The following is an 18,539-nucleotide window of genomic DNA, read 5'->3' as shown; positions in this document are numbered from 1 at the left end:
GCATGTGGAATCCTAGCTGCCCAGCTAGGGATCAAACCCATGCCCTCTGCATTGGAAGCACAGAGTCTCGACCACTGGACTGCCAGGGAAGTCCAATATGTACATGTACTTAATACTTTCTCTTCTAAATGATCTCAGGCTTAATCCACACACCCTATGGGACAGGTATTATTCCTAAACCCATTTTAAGGATTATTTATGTGAAGGTCAGAGAGGTTAAGAGTCTGACAAAGGGCAGACTGGAGTTCCAGAGTTTGTGCTAGGGACCCTAGAATTCCCACGCTTCAGTTCAACCTAGAGCAAGTCCCTGCTCTTTGTCAGCCTGTTTTGGATGACAACATAGGGGGATGGGATTGGTGGATACCATCCAGCTGGAGGAGTTGCCTCTTCCAGGGCCATCCTCAAGCCAATGTCAGTTTGCAACTTATAAAAAGAAAACTAACAGTTGAGACACGAAACTTGCCACAGGAAGGGTGACTGAAAGCCACACCCATTAAGGCGGCACCTGACCTTCCAGTCATCACTCAGTGTCTGGGGTGCACCAGCCACAGTACACAGCCTCAATAAAGAGGAGCCCCAGGTCAGCCAGACACCCCTGGTTTCCTGTCCACTCTGGTGCTTTATTCCACAGGGTACTGGAGAGGAGTGTCCTTAAAGAAGGGTGAGTGTGCCAGCAGATAGGTAGGTGCATAGCTGCATACCTAGCCGCCAGTGGTACTCTCAAGACAGATGGCAGTATCCCTGGAGCTGTTTGATACCCCAGCTTCTAGGCTGAACTCCTTTGTGGCTCAGTGCCAGCATAACATCAAGGAGTGGAAAGAAGACGTGGTGAAGGCTGTGCAGTCCGTGGAGAAGTTCCTGAAGAAGCAGCGCTTCCGGGGGGACCATGGGCTGGACCAGAAGGTGCTGAAGGTGATCCGGGTGAGACTGGTCCCCTCCATTTCCCAGCCAGGGCTGGGCAAAACCCAACCCGTGGGTCCATGTCTCTGAGGATGCTAGGGACCTCTTGCCTCATTATCCCTAGTCCATGCTACTGACATCTCAAGACACAGCATCCCGACACACTGCTGCCTCGAGCGGAGCAAGTTGAGTAAGGAAGCTAATAATAGTGCACATTTTGGGTGCACGTGCCTAAGCCCTTCACGTGTACTGCCTCTAATTTGTACACCCTCTGAAGTGTGCACTCGTCTTCCCAGTTTACAGATGAGCACAATGCAAACTCAGTGACTTAAGATCTGTAATGGCTAAATGCAATGCAAGGTCTCTGGTTGAATCTTGGTGTGAATGGACCATCCGTAGAATATAATTTGGGAACAACTGGGGAAATTTCAGCATGGCCAGAATATTAGATTTTATATGTATATATATGGGAATTTTTTTTTGAAGTGTAATAGTTTTGTGGTTGTGGGGGCAAATGTTCTCTTTGGTTGGACATAAATGCTAAAGTATTTATGGACAATGGTCCTTAGTTTCTGTAATTTATTTTATTATTATTATTTTTTAAGATTTTTGGATGCGGACCATTTTTAAAGTCTTGAATTTGCTACAATATTGCTTCTGTTTTATGTTTTGGTTTTTTGGTCTCGAGACTTAGTTCCAGACCAGGGATTGAACCTACATGCCCTGTGTTGGAAGGTGATGTCTTAACCACTGGACAGTCAGGGAAGTCCCCGTAAATTACTTTAAAGTGCTTAGTTGAAGCAAACATGGCAAGTTTAGACTTGTTGAATCTGACGGGGCGGAGGTATAAATGTTCTTTGTTTTCTCTTTCTATTTTTATGTTTACAATTTTTGATAAAGGAAAGTTTTTTTTGTTGTTGTTGTTTTTAAATGGAAGATCAGGGAGATGAGGACTCACCGAAGGTCACACAGCTGGTGGTGAAGCTGGGATTTCTTACTCCACTCTGGGCTGCCCCCACTGAGCTTTTTTACCCCCAAACCCTTTCAGGAGCTGCCTCTCGTCACCTCTGGTCCTAACTAGGGTAATACTCCAAGCGGATCAAAACTAGAAAGGTGTGATGAGAAAAATGACTTTTGAAGTGTGATGAGGAAAAACAAAAAAACAATTTTCTTTTTCTGAGTTGCTGCCTAGGCGCCTTACAGTATGATGATCCTGCTAACACCAAAAGTCCAGAGTCTGGACCTTTAGATAAATTTTGGGCACCCTGCAAGTTTATGCTTTGTTTCTCCTGGTGGAACCTTTTAAAATAACCAGTTATTGGGCTTCACCAGTGGTCTGGTGGTTAAGACTCTGAACTCCTACTGCAGGGAACACAGATTCGATTCCTGGTCAGAGAAATTCCATAAGCCACGCAATGCAGCCAAAATAAATAATGAAAAATTTTAAAAGTTTTTTCTAATATAGAGTCAAGATGGATTTTTTAAATTATAAAATAAAATAACCACTTCAAAGTTAAGCCTGCGAAACGTTAGTAACCTCTGCCCCAATCACCTTGTAAGAACTAGGTGCTTTCTACCCTGCTAAATTGTGACCTGGGGAGAAGGCCTGCTCTCTCCCCAGTTCACTGAGTCCCCTTGCTTCTGGGATCTGTAGTAATAAGCCTTTTTTAAAATTAATTTTTAATGAATTTTTATTGGAGTATGGTTGCTTTAGAATGTTAGTTTCCGCTGTACAGCAAAGGGCGCAGTTGTTTGTTTTTCCTCATCACACTTCAAAAGTCGTTTTGAAGACACAGTTTCAGTATACAGTATACTCTACTCAGTGCTTTGTGGTGACCTAAATGGGAAGGAAATATCAAACGGAGTGGAGTAGAGCTCCCTGAGCTGTACAGTAGGTCCTCATTAGTTATCTGTTTGTGTAAGTAATAAATCTTATGACTCCACTTCCTTTGTATGGGTATACTGAAACTGTGTCTTTCCTCCAAATGGCCCCGTGAGTTTCATTACCCTACAGGGGAGCTTGCTGGGGCAGCTACCTGCCCGTATGGATGGCTTGTGCCCCCTCATTCATCAAGTAAAAATCTACATATTCTTAAATTTATTTATCTATTTTATTTTTGGCTGCACTGGGGATTTTGCTATTGCACCAGGGCTTTCTCTAGTTGTGCTGCATGGACCTCTCAACCACAGTGGCCTGTCAGGTTGCAGAGCACAGGCTCTAGGCACTCGGGCTTCAGCAATGGTGGCACAGGGGCTCAGTTGCCCCACTGCATAGGGGATCTTCCTGGACTAGGGATCAAACTGGTGTCCCCTACATTGCAAGGCAGATTCTTAACCACTGGACTACTAGGGAAACCCTGCTGCTGCTGCTGCTGCTGCCAAGTCGCTTCAGTTGTGTCCGACTCTGCGACCCCATAGACTCACAGAGTCTATCCCCCACTAGCTCCCCCGTCCCTGGGATTCTCCAGGCAAGAACACCGGAGTGGGTTGCCATTTCCTTCTCCAATACATGAAAGTGAAAAGTGCAAGTGAAGTCGTTCAGTCGTGTCCGACTCTTAGTGACCCCATGGACTGCAGCCTGCCAGGCTCCTCCGTCCATGGGATTTTCCAGGCAAGAGTACTGGAGTGGGTTGCCATTGCCTTCTCCAAGGGAAACCCTACATGTTCTTAATTCAATCCACCAGCTTCAGCTTCCCAACATGAAAGGTCCTGGAGGCAGACAGTCTCAGCCAATCCTTCCTGTAAACACTAAGGAAACTGAGGCACAGAGAGGGTGAGAAACTTTCCACGTTCACACAGCAAGCTGGTGGTACAGGCAAGACTAGCACTAGGACTCCTGACTCGAAGCTCAGTGCTCTAGTTCTGCCTTTAGGAGCAGTTGCTTAAGGGAAGGATCTAGAAGCTGCAGGCCCATGTTACTTTTTAACTCTCATCCCCAACACCCAGAGCCTGAAGCCGTGCGATTTAGAAATGAGACACCACACATTCTGACACGAGGCGTGGGCTTGACTCTTGGCTTCTTCCCTCACTAGCCGGGTGAACTTAGAGTCACAGTCTTGTCTCTCAAACCCTCCATCTCAGTCTTCTTCTGTGTAATTGGGATGACATTACCAGCATCGCAGTGCAGGTGGGGGGCAAGTGTTCCCCAGTGGCTCAGTGGTAAAGAATCTGCCTGCCAATACAGGAGACTCAGGTTCCATCTCTGGGTCAGGAAGATCCCCTGGAGGAGGAAATGGCAACCCACTCCAGCATTTTTTTTTATATATATAATTTTATTTATTTATTTTTGGCCATGCTCTGTCTGGGTCTTCGTTGCTGCATGGGCTTTCCTCTGGTTGTGGATATCAGGGGCTACTCTCCATTGCAATGTAGTTTTCTCACTGTGGTGTCATCTCTTGTTGCAGAGCACAGGCTGCATGGCACACCAGCTTCAGTAGCTGTGGCACGAGGGCTCGGTAGTTGCAGCTCCCGGGCTGCAGAGCACAGGCTCAACAGTTGTGGCACGTGCGGTTAGTTGCTCTGTGGCATGTGGGATCTTCCCGGACCAGGAATTGAACCTGTGTCTCCTGAATTAGCAGATGGATGCTTTACCACTGGTCCATCAGGGAAAGCCCCCACTCCAGTATTCTTGCCTGGAGAATCTCCATGGACAGAGGAACCTGGTGGGCTGTAGTCTATGGGGTCCTAAAGAGTCGGACACAACTGAGCGACTGAGCACACACCCACACCATCATCATCATCTCTCCCTCGTCAACCAGATAGAATGGTGCAGGCTAAATGATTAGTCAATGTTCAAAAACAAAAGCATTGTTATCAACTTTTGCTCGAGCTTTCTTCTGGGCCTGGAGCACCAGTATGACTCCTCCCAGACCAAAGTCACCCCACCCCACCAACCCTGAGAATGGCATGGGGCAAGTGAGTGCGACGGAAGGATGTCTCAAACATGAGTTTTGACGGCAGGAAGTGGTATTAACCCAGCCCTCAAATCCTGCCTGCAACCTTCTCCAATCTTGAAATTAATAAATAATAGAGACACCCAAAGAGCAACAGCTATTGAGAAATTAGCACTTTATTTGGGCTTTAAACCCTCTTCCCTCCCATGAAAATCTGGTGAGTTGTGCTGGCCCATATGAGTGAATGCTTATCCTTGGGTTGGAATAGGTTTAGACTGGAGCAAATCATACAGCCTGCTCTAGAATGTTCTTCCCTCTCTGCCCGTATCTTCCCACTGGGAAAGGTAGGAAGGGCACAGCCTTCAAGGGGTTGTGGCTTTCTTCGGCACACCGAGTGCCATCCACAATGCTCTTACATGGGGCAGAAAGGCTGACTCTGAATGCAGGTGGAGAAAGAAAAATGGAAAAGGAAAAGGAGGACTTCCCTGGAGGTCCAGTGGTTAAGACTCCCACGCTTCCAATGCAAGGGTTGTGGGTTTGATTCCTGGATTCCTGGATGGGGAACTAAAATCCTGCATGCCACATGGTGAGGCCAAAAACAAAGGAAGAGGAAAATAAAGATGGCAGACTTCTCTTCCACAGAAAGCAGGGCCTGGCACGTAGACTTGGGTCACTGGAAATAAAGAGGCAGAAGAACCACACCCTGTGTTCTGACCCTCTGTCTGACTGTGACCATGACTCCTGGTTATGAGTCCATGGCAAATCAGTTAACCCCCAATTGCCTCCTTTTTTTCATCTGTACAATGGGGATAATTATCCTAGTCCCTCCACCTCAACTGGGCGCTTTCCTGATGGCTCAGCAGGTAAAGACTCCACCTGCAATGCAGGAGACACAGGAGACTTAGGTTTGATCCCTGGGTTGGGACGATATCCTGGGGATGGAAAATGGCAACCCACTCCAGTATTCTTGCCTGGAGAATCCCATGGACAGAGAACTGGGCGGGTTATACAGTCCACAGTGTCCCAAAGGGTCAGACACGACTGCAGTGACTTTGCACACACACACAGAGCACAGAATTATTCAGACCTGCCCCTCCCACCCCCCAGAACCCTCCAACTGCCACCCTGTAGAGGACGATGGTTTCCTTGGAGTGGGGATCACTCTTGCAGATAAGGCTGAGTCTCAGAAGCAAGGCAGTGGAGTAAGTAAGAAACATGGGTTGTGGAGTCCGGCTGCCTGGGTTTGACACATCCACTGTGTGACCCTGGGTGAGCGGCTTGCCGTCTTGACCTCTCCACTTTCCTCCCCTATAAAGAGGTGATGTGGGTACTCCCCACCCATCGGTGAGGCAGGTATCGATGAACGGGATCATCCGTGGAAGAGCCCTAGGGATTCCCTGGTCCCAGCAGTGGCCTTGAGGTGATGGGACTCTGTGTTCCACAGGTGGGCTCCTTCGGGAATGGCACGGTGCTCAGGAACCACGCGGAGGTGGAGCTGGTGATGTTCCTGAGCGGTTTTAGCAGCTTCCAGGAGGAAGCCAGCAACCACAATCACCACGAGCATGTTCTGAGCATGCTCTGTAAAAAGCTCACGGATTTCCCGGATCTGCTTCACCTCCAGCCCCAGAACCTGAGGCTGGTCCACGGAGTCACCTCTGCTGTTGCCTTTACCATTCAGACCTGGGAGATGGAAGAGCAAGTCACTGTCACCATTGTGCCGGCCTACGGGGTCCTGAGTAAGGGAAAGCCCACCTGACTCACACACCTGCCCTCCCCAGGGGGAGGACCCACAGCTCCTTCACCTCTCCTTTGTGGCCACGTGCAGACGCCTGCATGCACCCATTCAACCCACATCCCGTGCTGGGTGCTGGGCGACTGAAATGCCTGGGACTGACTCAGCTCTGGCTATCCTTGTGGTTCAATGGGGCAAACAGATTTATCAAGGAATCATGCAGATAAATATATGATTGGAGAGGAAGGGAGAGTCAAGGAAGGGAAAGCATTAGAGCAACTCCTGGGGTGACTCTGGAACACTTACCCTGGGGGTGGTTGTTTCCCCACGCTACATATAATAGTTTGCGTCGGCTAAACCCGAATTTCCAATCTATCCCTACCCCACCCATCTGTCTCCCTCTTTGGCAACACAGGTCTGTTCTCTATATCTATAAATCTGTTTCTGCAAAACTCACTTTTCATTCTCCAGAAGGACAGTCAAGAAGGCAAGCCTTTAGTCTTTCAAGCTATGTGGTTCCAGGCTTCCCTGGAAAGTGAAAGTGAAGTTGGTCAGTCGTGTCCGACTCTTAGCGACCCCATGGACTACACCCCACCAGGCCCTCCATCCATGGGATTTTCCAGGCAAGAGTACTGGAGTGGGGTGCCATTGCCTTCTCCGTTAACAGCGGCTAGGCATATTATATTTACTTGGAGCTGGTATACTTGGTGACAGCCTTAGTGCCCTCGGACACGGCACGCTTGGCCAGCTCCCCAGGTAGCAGCAAGCGCACGGCGGTCTGGATCTCCCTGGATGTGATAGTCGAGCACTTGTTGTAATGCGCCAGGGACGATGCCTCGCCAGCGATGCGCTCGAAAATGTCGTTGAGGAAGGCATTCATGATTCCCACAGCCTTGGACGAGATGCCGGTGTCCGGATGGACTTGCTTCAGCACCTTGTACACGTACACGGAGTAGCTCTCCTTGCGGCTGCGCTTGCGCTTCTTGCCGTCCTTCTTCTGGGCCTTGGTCACAGCTTTTTTAGAGCCCTTTTTAGGGGCAGGAGCAGACTTAGCCGATTTAGGCATGTCTATAATGACAACACCCAACAACACAGAAAGATTTGAAAGGCTTCCCTGGAGAGATACTCAAATGAATTAGCAGTCTCCTGAGAGCTTCCCCACTGGCTCAGCGGTAAAGAATCCGCCTGCCAATAGAGGAGACGTGAATTCGACCCCTGGGTCAAGAAGATCCCCTGGAGGAGGAAATGGCAATCCACTCCAGTATTCTTGCCTGGGAAATTCCATGGACAGAGGAGCCTGGCAGACTATAGTCTACGGCGTCACTAGAAGTCGGACATGACTTAACGACTAAACAACAAAAACCCTAGAGGACTTATTAGCAACTGGGGCTTTCTAAGCCCTCACTGTTTCCCCTTTGCCTCCTCAGGGCCTTCTGTTCCCAACTTTCAGCCCTCCCCAGAGGTCTATGTGAGACTGATTAAGGCCTGCCGTACTCTTGGATACTTCTCCCCATCCTTCAGCGAGCTGCAGAGAAACTTCGTGAAATACAAGCCAACCAAGCTGAAGAGCCTCCTGCGGCTGGTAAAACATTGGTACCTCGAGGTGAGGAGGCTGCCTGATGGGGGCAAGAGCAGAAGATGGGGGAGGGAGGAGAAGAAAAGGCAGGAACCAGACTTGTCATCGGGGGGATACTGTGAGGAGGGGCAATGGTCGTGGGGAGGGAGAGGATTTAGTTAGTTACCTGTTTTATGACAAGCTACTTTTTAGATTTCACATAGGATGTCTGCATGGTACCAAGGGTATTTCCAAATACCCAGATGAGCAGAGTCATCTCCGCTTATGAAAGGAAGACTCAGAAACAAACAAAAAATGAGAAAGAAAAAAAAAATGATTTCTTATTTTAAAAGAATTGGTAAGAGTCAGAGTTTAGACTGGTTTAACCAAAAAAGAAAAAAATACCAAAAAAGAAAAAAATACCAAAAAAGAAAAAAATAGTATTTAAAGATAAAAATCAAGATACTATGAAAGTTTGTTTACATTAGTATGTGTATGTGGGAAAATAGCATTTCCTTACATAGTTATCACCTCAACAAAGGTTGTGATGTATCTTCAGATATTAGCAACACCGAAGTCAAGAAGGAAATTGGTTTTTTTGGCCAGTCAGTCACTTAAACAGGAAATGATCCAAAGTTTTGTGGATTTGAAGAGATGGAACTCAAAAGAATGATCTGTTTGTTTTGTTTGTTTGGCTAAGTGTACAAAGTGTTTTTTTCCTGAATACGTCATGCACATTTATTGGCAATGTCCACAGAAAAACATACCAGCTTTATTTTCTATAGCCCTTTCTTTGTACAAGTCTCTGCCTCTGAGGGACTTCTCCAGCGGTCCAGTGGTTAAGACTCCACGTTTGCACTGCAGGGGTACTGGGCTCCATCCCTGGTCAGGGAACCACGGTCCCCACACGACCTAAAAACAAACAGCCTAAAAGACTCTGCCTCTAAGACAGGATGTTGGCTGCATATGGTTTTTTGAAAGTTTCTTGACTCAGTATTATTCATTTGATGTTTTCTTTTATTTGAGAATTTTTATTTAACCAAGTGTTACAAGACGTGTTGATCAATCCTCAAGGACACAAAGAGTATATGATACGTTAAACAGAACTAGAGTCCTGTGATGCTAAAAAGGTTGTTAGTTCATTTTTATCTGGAGACTATGTAACATCCCAGGAGTTGTCATTTACAATTATGATTCGAAAGTATTTTTTGATTCTTACCAATTCATCCACTGGAGCCAAGGAATGTGTAAGTTAGATTCTCTGGGTTTTATTTGATTTCACAAAATCTTAACTGTAAGAATATCACTGATCTCAGAGATGTCCAAGTTTGTGCATGCTCACACACAAAATCATTTTTTAAAAAAATTTTTGAGATGTCAGTTGGAATAATTTATCATTTAAGTTTGCACTATGTATAGCCATATACTGAGGGTGAGTGAGTGAGTGAAGTTGCTCAGTCATGTCTGACTCTGTGACCCCATGGACTGTTGCCTACCAGGCTCCTCCATCCATGGGATTTTCCAGGCAAGAATACTGCAGTGTGTTGCCATTTCCTTCTCTAATACTGAGGGTAGGAGATAAAGAAAGAAAGCGTTGTCTCCCCACTGCCACCTCATATAGCCATCAAAAATAGAACATTAACCTGGGTAATTTTTTAGAAATTAGAAGAAATTCTAATTTTTTTCTTTTTGTTTTTTAATTGAGAGTAACAGAAAAACCAATGCTAATGGGCTTAACCAATAAAGAGAATTATCAGCTCATGTGTGAAAACCTACAACAGTGGAGAGAGCTTCAGGCACCGTTTGGTGAAGGCTCCAGCTCTGTTTCTCTGTAATTCTCTTGTGTGTGCGTGTGTGCTAAGTTGCTTCAGTCATATCTGAGTCTTTGCGACCCCATGGACTGTAGCCCACTAGGCTCCTTTGTCCATGGGATTCTCCAAGCAAGAATACTAGAGTGGGTTGCCATTTCCTCCTCCAGGGGATCTTCCCGACCGAGGGATGGAACCGCATCTCTTATGTCTCCTGCATTGGCAGGCAGGTTCTTTACCACTAGCGCCATCTGGAACAGCTTCTCTCAATATTATATGTCAACTTGGTCCCCAAGCTGGTTTCCCTCATGGTGGCAAAATGGCCGCATCTATTCCTGCCCTCACATTCACTTAGACTTCTCTTCTCTCAACCACAGAACAAAAGAACTAGATTTGACTCAAATTGAGCCAGCTTAGATCACCAGGCATCTCTTGAACCAATCACTTGGCAAGGGGAAATAGGTTTATCCTCGTGATCCTGTCCAGTCGGGGCCAACCCTGGAGATGAGGATTGGGCCAATCGCATCCAAACAACATGGCCACTAAACAATGGGGGAGAAAGACATACCTATTAGAGAAGCAACCCCAATGTTCAATACAGATTCTCAGCTATTACCTAGTCCTGGAGGAGCCTGGCAGGCTACAGTCCACGGGGTCGAAAAGAGTCAGACCCGACTTAGCAACTAAACAGCAATGATAACATAGTCGCCCAACACACACACAAACACATTTTTTCCCTCTTTAGCTAAGAAGATTTTTCTTTAAAAGAAATCTCCCGGAAGCCCAAATAGATTAAAATAGAGTTATTTTGTTTGGGGTGCTTGTGACAGAGCCCAACCTGCTGATTCCCTTTTTTCTCTTTTAAGTGTTTATCTGTTTGGCCGCACCAGCTCTTAGTTGCAGCATGTGGCATCTTTTCCCTTCACTGTGGCATGATCTCTAGTTATGGCATGTGGGATCTAGGTGTCCTGACCAGGGATGGAACCTGGGAGCATGGCATCTTAGCTATTGGACCACCAGGAAAGTCCCTGCTCACTCCCTGGGATACTTCTTCATCCCTCCATTCCAGAAGTTATGTCAGGTACAGTTTGAAACCCACTGGACTCACCCAGTTGCTTAATTTTAAGATGGGGAAACCCAGTTAAGGCCAGAGAGGAAAAGTGACTTGGCCAAGAATACACTGCCGGTAGGTAGCAAAGCTGGGACAAGAACTTGGATTTTTCCAGTTTCGGGTCCAATGTCATCCTTCTAAGGAATCTTGGGGTCTCTCTCTCTCTTCCCATGTCTTTCAATAGTATGTGAAAGCCAAGTGCCCTAGGGCGGAGCTGCCCCCAATGTATGCCCTTGAGCTACTGACCATCTATGCCTGGGAAACGGGTACTGAGGAGAAAGAGCGTTTCAGGTTGGACAAAGGCCTGGTCACTGTGCTGCTGCTGCTCACGAAGTATCAGCGTCTCTGCATCTACTGGACCAAGTACTACACATTGCAGAACCCGGTCATTGAGGACTTTGTCAGAAACCAGCTCAAAGAAAAGAGGTACTGGATCGTCGCGTGCCAGCCACATCTCAGAGAAAGAGAATTAAGGGAAAGGTGGTATCGAGTTTCCTGGGTGGGCTTTATTTTATATATAAAATCACTATATATAATATATATATTTAAAGATTTGTCTATTTTACGGTTTGGCTGTGCTGAGTTCTGTTGCCGCACATGCGCTTCTCCCACTTGCGGTGAGCGGGGGCTGCCCTCTAGCTGTGGTTCAGAGGCTTCTCGCTGCAGGGGCTTCTCTTAGTCGTGGAGTACTGGCTCTAGGGTGCACGGGCTTCAGTAGCTGTGGCTACTCTGGGCTTCACTGTATGTAGAATTTTCCTGGACCAGGGATCGACCCTGTGTCCCCTGCATCGCAAGGCGGATTCTTAACCACTGGACCACCAGGGAAGCCTGGGTGGACTTTATTAAATAGAAAAGCAGATATCTCACCCCGACACAGTTGACATCTCAAGGTGATCACCTTTCAAATCGCCAGGGCCTTAGGGGCTATAAGCCTTTTCCTCATTCCTTGAGCTATCACTCCACTCTACGTTAATCCTCTTGCCCTCAGAAGACCATTTCAGTGCTTTTTCCCAGCATGAGAAACTAAAAAGAACCATGGAGATCCAAGTTAAATCCAAGCTCTGCCGTTTTCTCATCTCTGTGAGCCTCCATTCCTCGTCTATAAAACAGGAGTTGTTGTTGTTGTTGTCCAACTCTTTCGAGACCCCATGGACTATAGCTTACCAGGCTCCTCTGTCCATTGGATTTCCAAGGCAAGAATACTGGAGTGTTTTGCCATTTCCTTCCCAGCGGATCTTCCCAATCCAGGGATTGACCCCATCTCCTCCATTGGCAGGCAGATTCTTTACTGATGAGCCACCACAGAAGCCCAAAACAGGAGTAATTGGCACCAGCCATGCAGGACTCTTAGGATAGTCAGAGAAAATATACGTGAAGGGCCACTGTATCTAGTCTATGATAGATGCCAGCTAAATGTTCAGTACTGTAACACATGTTGCTTGTGCCCATTTGTATCCCCTGGGCCTTTACCATTTCAGGGAAGGTTGGTTCAACCTCCAGCTGTCGGCACCTGTGTCCCTCTGCCTGTGGGTTTTCAGCTTCCCTTAGTGACTGGTGGGGATTGGTGTGTAAATACCTCAGCTCCCTGCCATCTCAGATGGAGGGACTCTTTCTGGGTCATGTGTTCTACACTAGTTCTCAGAGTCCAAGCCCCAGCTGCTCACAGGGATAATCACCCTGATGCATATCCTTTATTGGCATCCTTCCTGTCCCTGTCTCACTTTCCCACTTGCTCTTTGGTGCTTCCTGGCACCTCCTTCCAAATAAATGACTTGCACTCAAATCCTCATCTTAGGTTTTGCTCCTGGGAGAACCCGGCCTGAGACAACTCTTTGTACTAGAAGCTTTAGGTCACTGTAAGCAATATCATAAGAATATTTATTGTTCCCTCATGTGAGTGTCCAGAGAAGGCAATGGCACCCCACTCCAGTACTCTTGCCTGGAAAATCCCATGGACGAGGAGCCTGGAAGGCTGCAGTCCATGGAGTCTCGAAGAGTCGGACACAACTGAGCGACTTCACTTTCACTTTTCACTTTTCACTTTCATGCATTGGAGAAGGAAATGGAAACCCACTCCAGTGTTCTTGCCTGGAAAATCCCAGGGACGGGGGAGTCTGGTGGGCTGCCATCTGTGGGGTGGCACAGAGTCGGACACTACTGAAGTGACTTAGCAGCAGCAGCAGCAGCATGTGAGTATCAGGTCTTTTTTTTTTTTTTTTTTTTTTAAACAAGAAAGAGTAACCAGGTCTCCTTATGAAAAGACAATTTATTGTATGGATGCCCAGAATATTGACCTGGGAAAACCATCAGGACCTGAGGCAAACTAGTATAGACTCCTCTTCTCTGTCATTCCCTCTCATGGCCCATGTGCTCCCTACCCTCTCACTGCCTCTGTTTCTCTCTCCATACCTGCCCTGCTCCCCTCTTACCCCAAGGTGATGAGGAACATCCATCATTTCTGGTCCAAACTCCAGAGGGAACTAATTTGATTACTAGGCAGAGGCTCCACATGCCAGCTCACCTGGTGGGTCACTTGGATCAGATGAGTTGAATCCACAGGATGGAGTGGCACTGCTCCCTGACTCCATCAGGCAGGAGCATTTCAGGGAGCCAGGGATGCTGGGGGTTGAAAGCATGGAGCCTAAAGTGTCCAGTTCATGTCACTAGCCTGCTAACACATTCTGTCACTTAGATAAAGTCTCAGCTCATGCCTAAGTCAAAAGCTCCTGGGGTACAAGGGCCAGGTCTTGGGACTTCCCTGGTGATCCAGTAGTTAATGCTCCATGCTCCCAATGCAGGGAGCCTGGGTTTGATCCCTGGTCAGGGAACTAGATCCCACAAGTCACAACTAAAAAGACCCCATGTACCGCAGCCAAGATCCTACGTGCCACAATGAAAACTGGCACACCACAACTAAGACCCAGCTCAGCCAAATAAAACAACAGGAAACCACACAAGCGCTAGGGCTTCATCATGGGCTTGACATCCAAGACCTATGGTCACCCCATGCAACCTCAGTCAGCTATTAGACCCCTTCAAGCCAATAGTCTTTAAAAATCTATTCAACAGTCACCTAGAGGAGAGACACTTGGAAGCTCAACCTCCCCTCCGTTGAGACGGAGGAGATGGATCAGAATCCCATGTTCAGGTTGGGAGAACCTAGGGAGGTCTGTGCCTCAGTTTTCTCATCTGTAAAGTGGGCAGAAATTACCATCATCATCATCACCACCATCACTGTCATACTTTAGAGAATTGTTGCAGGGATTAGAATAGGTTACTCAGAGATTGACCCCGTGCCTCAGGAAACATCAGTAAATGGTACCAGCGGTATTGTTATCCTCCAAAGCAATTCAGAAGCTCTAGGTTTGAACTCATTTACATAGTCTGTTCAGCAAAGTGAAAGCTCTGAACTTAAGAGGCCCACACGCTGGTGTGGTCTGCCTGAGGGACCGCTGTTCTTGTTCCATCATGGCTTTGGGGGTCTCAACCTCTGTACACTTCAAAGATTCCTTACAAACACCTAAAATACTCTCCCCAAGAGAAATTTACTTCAAGTATTTATTCATTTATTTCGACCACACTGGGACTTAGTTGTGGCATTTAGTCAGGATCTTCGATCGTAGTTCCTACCTGTGGGATCTTTACCTGCAGCATGCAAGATCTAGTTCCCTGACTGAGGATCGAACCCAGGCCCCCTGCACTGAGAGTGCAGTCTTAGCCACTGGACCACCAGGGAAGTCCTGAGGAATTCTTGGAAACAGAACCCTCTTCATTCTGTTGCTGCTGCTGCTCAGTCACTCAGGCGAGTCTGACTCTTTGTGACCCCACAGACTGTAGCCCCCTAAGGCTCCTCTGTCCAGGTGATTTCCCAGGTAAGAATATTGGAGTGGGTCGCCATTTCCTCCTCCAGGGGATCTTCCTGACCCAGAGATTGAATCCAGATCTCCTGAGTCTCCTGCATTGGCAGGCGGATTCCTCATCATTGAGCCACCTGGGAAGCCCTCGTCATTCTGTTACTCTCTGGAAATATTTGTGGACCCTCTTGGACTGACAACCCTGGGCTCTGAACACAGCAGATGCTCAGATGATTGCCAAGAAGATTTCTTTCTGGCCTTCAGGCTTCCAAACAAGAAAGAACCTGGGCTCCCTCTCTCTGTGTTTCAGGCCCATCATCTTGGATCCGGCTGACCCCACCTACAATGTGGCAACAGGCTACAGATGGGATATAGTGGCTCAGAGTGCCCGACATTGCCTGAAACAGTCCTGTTGCTATGACAACAATGAGACATGCATCCCCAACTGGAAACTGAAGGTAATGTCTCCTCTCTGGCTGCCAGAGGCTAGAAGTTCAGAATGAGATACTGGTGGCTCAGTGGAAAAGAATCCACCTACCAGTGCAGGAGACACAGGTTTGATCCCTGGGTCCACAAGATCCCCTGGAGAAGGAAATGACAACCCATTCCTGTATTCTTGCCTGGGAAATCCCATGGACAGAGGAGCCTGGTGGGCTTCAATCCATGGGGTCGCAAAGAGTCGAACATGACTTAGCAACCAAACAAAATGTTTGCAGCTGCTGCTGTTGTAAAGACAAGGACAGGTGAAAGGCACTTTTTCTTTTTTAATGTCCATCCACACAACAGAATTTTTTTTAAGATTTTTTTTTAATGTGGACTACTTTTTCAGTCTTTATTGAATGCGTTACAACTGTTGTTTCTGTTTTATGTTTTCAGTTTTTTCTATTACGAGGCATGTGGGATCTTAGTTCCCCAACCAGGGATCGAACCCACACTCCCTGTACTGGAAGGTGAAGTCTTAACCACTGGATCACCAGGGAAATCCCTGAAGGGCACGTTTGTCCTCAGACAGCGGAAGGTGGATTTAACCCCTCTCTGTCCTCTCCCTTCCAGTTTGCATGAGACATCAACGTGACAGTGGAGCAGTGGGGTCGTGTGGATTTCATCATCCAGGTGAACCCCTATGAGTCCATACAGAAGCTTAAAGAGAAGATCCAGTGTAAGCTGGAGTCCTCGGCCCCACAGCGTCTGTCCTTCCAGGAGCCTGGTGGGGAGCGACAGGTCCTCAGGAACATCTCCTCTTTGGCAGATTACAGTATCTTCTCTGACGCTTGCGTCTCTCTGCTGCAGATCGTCTCTCCTGAGATGCAGGTCTTTGTGAAGAATCCCAGCGGTGGGAGCCACACCTTTGCCATTTACTCCAGCAGCTTAGTCCTTGACCTGAAGTGTCAGATTGAAGTGAGGGAGGGGCTACTCAGAAAGAAGCAACAGCTAGAGTTGCAAGGCCAAGTCCTGCAGGATGAGTGGAGTCTGGGTTTCTGTGGTGTCTGAGCCAGCACCAGCCTCATCCTCTCCAAAAAGACAGCTGAATAGGTTCCATTTCCACCCAGTTAGTCTCTTCTGAAACATCTCCCTGTGCGTTTTTGCTGTTTAATCTAGGTCCCATCGATTTCACCTAACCTTGCCAGTAGAGGGATGACGAGGGATATGAGACTAGGTATGCAAACCAACAATATCCAGAGCATGTTTGACAATAGAATTCTGACCCACAAGCTCTGCAGCCAACAGTCTGGAAGCCGAACCATTCTATCAATTAACTGGAAACCATCAGGATTTGGTCAACAACTACTAGCCTCCCTATTCCCTCCCTTCCAATTTAGGACTGATGAAAGAAATCCAAACAAGCTCCCTAACCAATCATATAGGATGCTCTGCTTCTAATTAGCCCACCTCCAGCTTCCCATGCAAACAACCTCAGTCGGGGTATACCTGAAGCCTTCTCTTTATGCCACTATAAAACTGTCTCACTGTCCTCCTTGCCTTGGTGTCTTTGCCAAAGGCGAGGGATGGTGGCTAACTCCCTGGCTATAGCGAGTTGGAAATAAATAAACTTCGTTTGTTCTCTTTTGGGTGGTCTTCGTTTATTTCCACAGGTGCTAAGGCTGTCCTGGGAGTTATAGCCTAAGCATATGAGCCTCTCAACTCTGGAAAGTAAGGACTGTGTGGAAAGTGAGATAGAGATAAGGGAAGTCTGGGAGATGGAGGATGATGTAGTTTTAAAAATCCCCTCAACGTATTTACAAAATAGAAGTAGAGTCATGGATGTAGAAAACAAACTTATGGTTACCAGGGGTGAAGGGGGAAAGGGGAGGGATAAACTGGGAGATTGAGACTGACATATACACACTACATATAAAACAGATAACTAATATGAACCTGCTGTATAGCATGGGGAACTCGACTCAATACTCCGTAATAGCCTATTGTTGTTGCAGTTGTTGAGTCGCTAAGTCAAGTACAACTATTTGCAACCCCATGGACTGTAGCCCATCAGGCTTCTCTGTCCATGGGATTTCCCAGGCAAGAATACTGGAATGGGTTCCCATTTCCTTCTCCTGGGGATCTTACTGACCCAGGGATCAAACCCGTATCTCCTGCATTGGCAGGCGGGTTCTTTACTGCTGAGCCACCAGGGAAGTCCGTATTACCTGGAGATTCTGTTTAAATGCAGGTTCTGATTCAGGTCTAGGCTGAAACCAAGACTATGAATTTCTAACAGGCTCTGGAGTTTGCTGATGCTGCTTGTTCACGGATTATACTGAGAGTAGTAGCAAAGCCCTAGGATATTGAAAGCAATCTGCATTTTAAAAAGTCCCCTACACAACAATGTGAAGCATACAGTTAAATATGGTTAAAATAGTATGTTTTATATTATGTGGTCTTCCCTGGTGTCTCAGCAGTAAAGAATCAACCTGCAATGCAGGAGGCGCAAGTTTGATCCCTGAGTTGGAGAGATCCCCTGGAGAAGAAAATGGCAACTCACTCCAGTATTCTTGCCTGGGGACTTCCATGGACATTGGACCAGGCAGTTTATGGGGTCGAAAGAGTCAGACACGACTTAGTAACTAAACAACAAAATATTATGTGACTTTTACCACAGACGTGCTTGCGTGCTTGCTAAGTCGCTTCAGTTGTGTGCCACTCTATGGACTGTAGCCCACCAGGCTCTTCTGTCCATGGAATTCTCCAGTCAAGAATACTGGAATGGGTTGCCAGGCCCTTCTCCAAGGGATCTTCCTGACCCAGGGATTGAACCTGCGTCTCTTATATCTCCTGCACTGGAAGGCAGGTTCTTTACTACTAGCACCACCTTAGAAGCCCCTTGCCCCCTACCCAACCCCGCCACAGACACAAAGGTCCCTAAGTTACTTCTGATGCCCAAATAGACTTCTGAATTTGTAGAATAAGTGGATAAGAATCAAAGTGCATTGGACCAAAATATGGGAACCGATCCTGACTGTCATTAACCCCTTGTGTGACCTTAGGCAATTCCTGCCTGTCTATAGGTCTAATTTTCCTCATCAAGGATAGATCTGTTGATCTCTTAGGCCCTTCCAGCTCTCACGTTTCAGGAAACCCTTCAGGACAATTTAGGACCAATGACGGCCTGAGTCTAAGAACTACAATCCCCACAATGCCCTGCGTTTTTCAGCTCCCTTTGGGGATCCTAAGAGGACGACCGCGCC

General features: G+C 47.2%; 1 protein-coding gene across 1 annotated transcript; it reads left to right on the top strand.

The window, feature by feature from the left end:
* Positions 1-540: 540 nt before the first annotated feature.
* Positions 541-16,920, top strand: OASL (2'-5'-oligoadenylate synthetase like). Its single transcript, XM_019978107.2, is given in 6 exon segments — positions 541-921; positions 6,238-6,529; positions 7,953-8,128; positions 11,184-11,425; positions 15,164-15,311; positions 15,907-16,920. Coding segments are annotated over 6 exon segments (1,530 nt in total). The 5' UTR covers positions 541-729; the 3' UTR covers positions 16,387-16,920.
* The last annotated feature ends 1,619 nt before the right edge of the window (positions 16,921-18,539 follow it).

This window comes from Bos indicus, chromosome 17, assembly GCF_029378745.1.
Source record: "Bos indicus isolate NIAB-ARS_2022 breed Sahiwal x Tharparkar chromosome 17, NIAB-ARS_B.indTharparkar_mat_pri_1.0, whole genome shotgun sequence".
Classification (NCBI taxonomy): Eukaryota; Metazoa; Chordata; class Mammalia; order Artiodactyla; family Bovidae; genus Bos; species Bos indicus.
This window is presented reverse-complemented; position numbering and strand designations above follow the sequence as displayed.